Here is an 8,099-nt window from a genome sequence, read left to right as displayed (position 1 = left end):
TGCCTGTGGTGCCGTGTGACAGCAGCCCTAGCAAACTAGTACCACCAGTGAAGCTGTGATATTATGATTTATAATAAGAAATACAGGGAATTCCCTGGCTGTCCAGTGGTTAGGACTCTGCACTTTCACTGCCGAGGGCCCGAGTTCAATCCCTGGTTGGGGAACTAAGATCCCCCAAGCCATGCAGCGAGCGCAGCCAGAAAAAAAAAAAAGAAATACATATTTGGTCTTCGTCCCTGTTTCTGGCACAGAGCCCCTAAAACCCTCGGCATTTCCTAAGTGAAGAGAGTCGTCAAGGTGTCTTCTGTTGTGTGAATGAGGTGACTTTGGAAGCACCTGAGGGTGGGGACTGGTTGCCAGGAGAACCAGCCACGTGATGACAGGGGTGGAACTGTCAGTCCCCACCCACCCCACCCCCCATCCCTGACCTCTGGGGAGGGGAGAGGGCTGGAGGTGGAATCAACGGTCAATGGCCAGGGACTTCCCTGGTGGCGCAGTGGGTAAGACTCTACGCTCCCAACGCAGGGGGCGGGCTCGGGTGAGATCTCTGGTCAGGGAACTAGATCCCAAATGCATGCCACAACTAAGGAGCCTGCGAGCTGCAACTAAGACCCGGTGCAACCAAATAAATAAATATTACAAAAATCAATAGCCAATGTTTTCATCAATCATGCCCACACATGCAGCCTCCATGATACCCCAGAAGGGTGAGGTTCGGAGGGCTTCCTGGCTGGTGAGCCCGTGGAGAATAGGGGAGAGTGGCTCATTCAGGGCGAGCCTGGAGGCTCACACCTTTCCCCACACCTCGTCCCGGCACCTCTTCCGTCTGGCTCTTCCTGAGTTATATTCTTTTATAATAAGCCGGTGATCTAGTAAGTAAACTTTTCCTGAGTTCTGGAGCCACCCTAGCAAATTAATCAAACCCAACGAGGGGTCGTGGGAACCTCTGCTCTATAGCCCAAGGGTTAGAAGCACAGGTGACAACCTGGCGTCTCAAGTGGGTGGGTGGTCTTGTAGGGCTGAACCCTTAGCTGTGGGATCCGAGCTTTACCTGGATAGATAGTGTCGGAATGGAGTTGAATTGTAGGACGCCCAGCTGGTGTTAGAGAATTGCTTGCTGGAGGAATGCGAACGACCCCCCCCCAACACACACACACACACACACACACACACAGAATGGAATTGGGTCCAGAACCTAACTTTCAAGGCCTCAGCTGTCTGCTCAAGGAGGCAAGGGAACAGGTTTCTCTTTACACAGATTTCTGTTCAAATTGGTGAAAACAAACCCATCTGGGTCCAACTCAGGGAGGCGAGGCCCTGCCCCCGGATTTCGCGAGATCCCTCAGGTCACTGACTTCTCTGTGGGGCTACCCGCTAGCCTGGCCGGAGCCGGGGTCAGGGGGCCTGGACACTGTCAGCCCAACCGGTTTCCTCTCTGAACGGCCCCTGCCCGGCCCCCGCCCTCCTGCCAGCTGTCCTAGACTCCTCGGTCCACGTCGCCCCCCCCCTCCAGAGCCCTCCAGGGGCCGAGCAGGGACAGCTGCGGGGGGAGCATGCGGGGTGGCCCAGGAGGCCTGGGGCCCAATGGCGACGCTCCTCCAACTGCCCTCCCGTCACACTACGACGACCCAGCATGGCCAGCACTCCAGGGACTGGCTTGCCTGCTCCGTGGGGCACTGTGGCCAAGCCCTCCACCCTCCGCCCTGGGTGGGCATTGTCAGCAGCAGCGCTGCCCGTGTGCCCATTGGACGGTGCCCCAGGCTCCCCTCAGCAGCTGTCTGCCATGCCTCGGTGCCTGTTCTACAAGTGAGGACACGGAAGGGGGGAGAGGAAGGGACCCGGGGACAGGGACCGAGGAGGGCTTCTCTCCGTGCTGGTGCTGGGAGGCCAGGTGGCCTGCGTCGGGTGGGGAAGGCACAGACATCTTCCTTTCTGAGAGGGGTGTGGGGGTGGGGGCGGAGGGGGAGGGGACTGAGAAGGTCCTGGAACTTGAGGGCGCAGGAAGCGGGGCGCAGATGCAGCGCCACTGGGAGGACGTCACCGTCTCCGCCACTTCTCGGCTTGTAGATATCGAGCACCGGGCCCTCAGCTTGGAAACTGGCCTAGATGAAGGGTCAGTTTCCGTGGGGACCCGCCACAAAGGCAGTGGTGGAAGTGACCGTGGACGTAGGAGAGGAGGGGGAGGGGAGGTATAGTGACCATGGCAATGACAATGGCCGTGCAGGGTCGGGCGTTGAGAAAGGAACCACGCGGCTGAGGTGGGAAGAGGAGTGCCAGGGGACCAGCAGAAGCTGGGAAGCAGGGCTGGAGCCGTGTCCGAAGCCTGTGCGTCTGTCCTCGGGTGTCTGAGGATGAACCTCCCTCAGCAGCGGGGATGAACCCAGGGAGGGGCGAGACCAGGTGTGGGGGGAGCGGGCAGCTGGCTGAGCCCCCTGCGCGGGATGGAAGAAACTGGGGAGGGAGGCCTGAGGCTGGCCAGAGCTGCCCTGGCCTCTCCCTGCCTCAAAGCCGCTGGCTTCCCCGGAGCGCCCCGGCCGTCACAGCCCTGCGCCCGCTCGCACACGACCCCTCGCTCTGACACCCCTGCAGCGGCGGCCCTCGGCCTGGAGCACCCATCTCCGCATCCACCTGGAGCGTCCTGAGCGCTCACCCTGCCAGGGGGCCTTGGGGAGCCCCTCTTGCCCCGGAGTCCGACCCTCTGCACTCTCCGTGGGCTCCTCCGTACCGGGGGCCGCGTCCAGCACCGCCAGTGTTCCCGAAGTCTGTGCAAAGAGGGCCTGGCTTTGGGACCGCGGGCCAGCGGGCCCCTCCACGAGCCTCCCAGGGGCCAGGCTGGATGCCCTCCCCCCACCGCAGGAGCGGGGTCGACAGCTTCGGGGGTGGGCGTGTCAGTGCGCAGAGTGCGAACGCGGCTGGGCAGAGCCGCCGGCGGGAGGGGTCCCGGAAGCCCCTCCCTAGTCAGCTCTGCGCCCAGCACATTTTGACTGCCCTCTGCCCCTGCCCGGCTGGCACGGGGCTCTGAGAAGGCCTGGGCTGAGTCATGGGCCCAACTGGGAACATGACAGGGCCTCCCTGCAGGACAGTGGCTTAGGTCCAGGAGGGAGGCTCCTAGGAGCCAGGCTGGACCAGGGAGGGAAGGTGCCAGGTACAGCCTCCCAGAAGCAAGGCCTTGCACTTGGGGTCAGGACTGGGGAGGCCTCGAAGCTTGGCCCAAGAACCAGCAGCCCTTCTGGCACCAGCTCAGCTCAGGGCAACTTCTGGGGACCTCTAGGCAAGCAAGGTCCCCCCGCCCTGCCCTTGGGGTCTGTCTCAGCTCTTCCTGGAGGGTGTTTGGCCAGGACTAGGCCTGGGACACACATAAGGCCATCTGCCATCTGTCCCAGGCCTGGTGAGGGAGGCACAGCTCCCAGGAGGCTCAGGGAAGCACCAACTTCACGCCCCTCCATGAAGCCGCGGGGTGGGGGGTGGGGGGCCCTGGAACACCCGTACACACCCTCCCATCAGCCCGGGCACCAGCTGGGCTGGCTCAGGGATCCTGGAACCACCAAGGGGCCAGGCCCACCCAGCCACCCAGCCAGCCTGACCCCCCGGCCCTCTAGACATCAAGCTGGGCTCCACGGGGTGGGGATGGGGGGCAGCGGGCACACAGCCCCCTCCCAGGCCTGCCCACCTCTTGTGAGGACCCATCCCGCCCAGAGGGAGGTAGAGGTACAAATGAGGTGTGGAGGGAGGGGAGAGGGCACAGGTTGGGCTTGGGGAGGGGAGGGGGGTGGGAGAGGGCAGGGGAGCTGGGGCTGCCTCTGAATGCAGGGGGACAGGAAGACCCAGAACCACAGGACTGGGAGCCTCAGATCTGAGTCCCAGGGCCTGCGGGTGCTCAGAAGTCACCCCAAGCGAGAAGCCACGAGGCCTCTCACCAGGTCCCAAGCCGCACCCTGCTCCCCGGGACTCCCCTCCCCCAATTCAGGGTTAACGGGGTACAAATCTGGGGAAAGAGTGTCTGTCACCTGTCCACGCCCTGCCCCAGTCCACTCCACCCATGAGACACAGCAGGTGGCATCTGGGACGGGGCGCCCAGACTGCCCACCACCCCCACCTGGGTCCCCCGCAAGACCGGCAGTGCCCCCAGTTTCCACACGCACTCCTGTCCCCAGGAATAATCACAGCCATCCCCACCTGGGGTGGGCTTTATTACCACTGTCACTGAGACGATGGTGAGAACATGGGAAGACAGCACTGATTTCCAGACCTTCACAGCAGGCGGGCATGTGCACACAAACCTCCCGCGGAACGCTAGGCATCAACTGTCCTCTGGGCACCCAGAGCCACCCCCCAGGGGCAGGACAGCAGTGACCGAGGGGCGGGAGGCTGGGCCGCCCAGGAGGACCCCACACAGCAGGCTCCACCCGAAATGCATTTACACACGTCTGTGCTACACGATGGCACGCGATTAGCGTCTTAAATATACTTGTGTGTGTATGTATATCTATTTTATCTGAACCGCGCCAGCTATTAAATGTAAAACTGACCACTTCTCTGTACATTAACTTCACAGTAACCGTTTGCAAAAGACAATGAATCCAGTGTTGATAAGTCAGGGCAGGCTTCCTGCCCCAGGAAAATAAATTTCTTCCCCGGTGGAAAGTCCTTGGGGAAAACCAGGCCCGATGCTCACCTCCCCGCTGCCTGCTGGGGTGGGCGCGCGGCTGCTGGTCCGGCTCAGGCCCCGCCTTTGCTGGACACAGGTGCCCACACAGGCAGACTCACACTCACACACACACACACGGAAATCCGATCATGAAGCACATCATGCCAAGCGTGAGGTCCCACCAGCCCTTCCAGAGGTGGGGGGGCAGGACAGTCAGAAGCGGAGGTCCCCTTGCCCCAGCTCTCTCTCTGGTCCGCAGGCCAGTTGCCCACACACCGGGAGAGCCGAGGGCTTGCAGGGAGACGGTCCCCGCCTGTCCACCTGCTGCAAAGGCCAATGGTCTTCTCACTCCAGACCAGGCAAACAAATAAATACGACATCAAGTGTTGTCAGGGGCCGAGAAGATCACTTAAACTTGAACTCTGACCTCAGCACCACTTCCAGTCACAGCAGAAAGAGCCCATGCAGCCTGGGGAAACCAGGAGCCCAGGTGGCTCTGCCACCTGCGGGACTCCCAGAAGCTGGGGCAGCCCCACCCCTGCCCACCCCTTTGAGTTCCAGCAGCGAGCCCTGCTGGGTGAGCAGGCAGGCAGGGCGGGGTGCTCCCCACCAAGCACGAATGTGGTGGCCTTTTGCGTTTTAGGAGCTTCAGCCCAGAGGCCCCCCCGCCGCCCCTCCTCGCGAGACGGCTGCTCTCACCCAGGCCCCGCCGTAGGGAAGGGAATCGCTGCAAACATGGCTCCTGGTAAAGACAGCAGCCTTCGGCCCCCCTGCTCAGTGCTCTGGAAATGACCAGCAGCTCCAGGGAGACCCTGAGCAGGCGAAGTGACCTTCGAGGTCAGGCCTACCGCTGACCTGCGGTACTCAAGGTGGGCAGCTGCGTTCCCAGCCCTCTCAGTCCCGCCCTGGGGAGACTCAGAGGCGCCCTGGATCCTGTGCTCAGGCAGGGGAGCGGCATGGCCCATCACCCACGGGCAGACATCTGGCAACCTCCGGAGGCTCCTTCTGTATCTAAAGAGAATCGTTTCCAAGTCCCCACTTTCTCTGCCCTGTGATACGCTGCGGTCAGGGCCGAAAGCTCCGGAGGGCCGACCTGCCACCCCAGCGCCGGTAACTCGCAGCTTCTGCTGCCCTGGGGACCCTGCTGGGGCCTGCACCCCCGTCACACCAGCTGTGCCCTGCTGGCTCTCACTGTGCCCGGGGCCTCCCTCGCAGGGGCTTCCACTGCCACCCACCAGGAGTAGCCTGTTCCATCAAAGCTCCCTGTCGGGGTCTCCCACTGGCAGCAGCTGTGAGTGTGCATCCGTCACCGAGCGTGGTGCCAGGCTCGCAGGGTACCCCTGAGCCTGCTGGGGAGCTGGTCAGGAAAGCCCCGGGTGGAGGGTCAACGGGCCTGCTCGAGCTGGGGACACTCCTCGGGACTGGCTGAGGGGACGGAGAGGAGGACGGTGTCTGGTCAGGGCACGGCCGGGAGCAGAAGTGAGTTGGCGGAGGCACAAGGCTGGAGAAGGGCTGTCCGTGGGGCTCCCAGTCGGCCCAAGTCTGAGGCCGCGCTCCCAGGGAAGCAGGGCTCTTTACCCCCGGCGGGCCCAGCCTCAGGGGCTTCACCTGCTGAGCTCTGGCCCCTCACACTCCATCCTCACCCCTGCAGCGAAGGTCACACCAGCAGGGACTTGACCAGGCCACAGTGGAACTTGCGGACGTGGCGGTAGAGGTCCCCCGACTGCGTGAAGCGGCGCTCGCACCAGCGGCAGGCGTGGGGTTTCTCGCGCGTGTGCACCACGGCGTGGCGGCTCAGGTTATGCGAGTACTGGAAGCTCTTGCCGCACTGCACACACGTGTAGGGCTTCTCGCCCGAGTGCGTGCGCTCGTGCCTCTTCAGCGTGTAAGTGCAGGAGAAGGTCTTCCTGCAGAGCGGGCAGGTGGGTGCTGCGCCGTCGGGCGAGAGCCGGGCGCGGCTGCCGTCCCGCTCGCGGAAGTGGGCGCTGAGGTGCAGCTGCAGCACGTGGGCGCTGGGGAACAGCTTGCCACACAGCGGGCAGAGGCAGAGGCGCCCGCCCGGCCGCAGCACATCCTCGATCGCCCCCCGCTCTGCCTCCAGCTCCAGTTCCCCACTGCCCACTTCGCTGACCGGCAGCGGCTCCAAGCCTCCGGCCAGGCGCTGAGCTGCAGGAACACAGGGCGGCTGCAGGGGGCTGTGGGGGCACCGAGGGCTTCTGCTGTCCCCTTGCTCGGACAGTGAGTCTGACTCGTCCTTCACGATCGGCTGGGCCCCTGGCTGCATCCGGCTGCAAGGGGGTGTCTGGAGGACGCAGGGTGGGTGGATTGGCTCCCGCCTCGGGCCAGGCTTCAGCGACAGGTCCAGGGCCCGGTCTGACTCTCCAGGAGCCTGCCAGGGGGGAGGCCCCCGTGCCAGTGGAGGGCGCGTGGCCTTGACCCCAGCGGGAGGGAGCCTGGCCTTCTGGGCGGCTGGACAGAGTGCAGGGGACCAGGCAGACAAGGGGCCTGGGGGCTGGCCAGGCAGCTCTGCCCCAGGGGCAGGCGTCTCCAGGGGCAGTGCGCGCTCCTTCTCCCGGAGCCTGTTCTTGCAGACCTTGACGATGTCGTACATGTGCAGGTAGCTGGCCGCGGCCAGGACGTCCTCGATGGGCAGGCTGCGCAGGTCCAGGCGGCCCTCGTACATGAAGTCCAGCAGACGGCCGAAGGCGGGCGCCGTGACGATGTCGCCGTTGAGCCGCACCGTGTCGCGGCTGCCCGCGGGCCGGTCCCTGTAGAAGAGATGGAAGTAGACGCTGCACGCGGCCAGCACGGCGCGGTGGGCCGGGAAGTGCGCGTCGCCCACCAGCACGGTGCAGTCGCACAGGAAGCCCAGCTCACGCTGCTGCCTCAGGCGGCCCAGCAGCCGCCCGCCGTGCTCCGGGAACTCCATGCCGCCGCGGTCATCACCTGGGCACAAACGGGACTCCCGTGAGCGCGCCTGGAGACGCCGCGGCCGCCGCTCACCCCCAGTCGCCCGACCAGCCCCCAGCCCTTCCCGGGTGCGGGCAGCGCGGGGAGAGGGGCGCGGGGCTCCGCGCGCAACTGCCCGCCTGGAGCCGCCCTGGGCACCTGCCCGGAGCAGGAAAAACTCGATCGAAAGTAAATAGGAGCCGCTCCGCCGCGGGGGCGGGTCCCGGGACGCGGGCGGAGGGGGCCGGAGTCGCGCAAACCTGCGCGCGTCCCCGCCGGGAGTGCCCCTCCCCGCCAGGGCGCCTCTGAACTTCACTCCCGGGCGGCCGCCTGCCGCGTCCCCCGACGCCCGAGTCGCCGCGCCACCGCCACCCCCGGCCCGCGCCCCCGCGCCGCCTCCAGCTGCTGCCCGGCCCGCCAGATGCAGCCGCCGCCGCCGTGGGCCCCATTTATGGCAGCGCGGCCGCGGGGAGCGGGCCGGCGGGCGGGGCGGGCAGAGCCG

At 65.0% G+C, this 8,099-nt stretch overlaps 1 protein-coding gene across 1 annotated transcript; it reads right to left on the bottom strand.

Annotated features, from left to right (window-relative positions):
* Positions 1 to 4,155: 4,155 nt before the first annotated feature.
* Positions 4,156 to 7,598, bottom strand: ZBTB42 (zinc finger and BTB domain containing 42). Its single transcript, XM_029236205.1, has one exon. The coding sequence runs from the start codon at positions 7,575 to 7,577 to the stop codon at positions 6,306 to 6,308; it is 1,272 nt and encodes a 423-aa protein (XP_029092038.1). The 5' UTR covers positions 7,578 to 7,598; the 3' UTR covers positions 4,156 to 6,305.
* Positions 7,599 to 8,099: the final 501 nt, after the last annotated feature.

Source organism: Monodon monoceros, unplaced genomic scaffold (genome assembly GCF_005190385.1).
Source record: "Monodon monoceros isolate NGI ecotype Baffin Bay Population unplaced genomic scaffold, NGI_Narwhal_1 Super_Scaffold_21, whole genome shotgun sequence".
Classification (NCBI taxonomy): domain Eukaryota; kingdom Metazoa; phylum Chordata; class Mammalia; order Artiodactyla; family Monodontidae; genus Monodon; species Monodon monoceros.
Note: the sequence above shows the minus strand (reverse complement) of the source record. Positions and strands in the feature narration are given on the sequence as shown.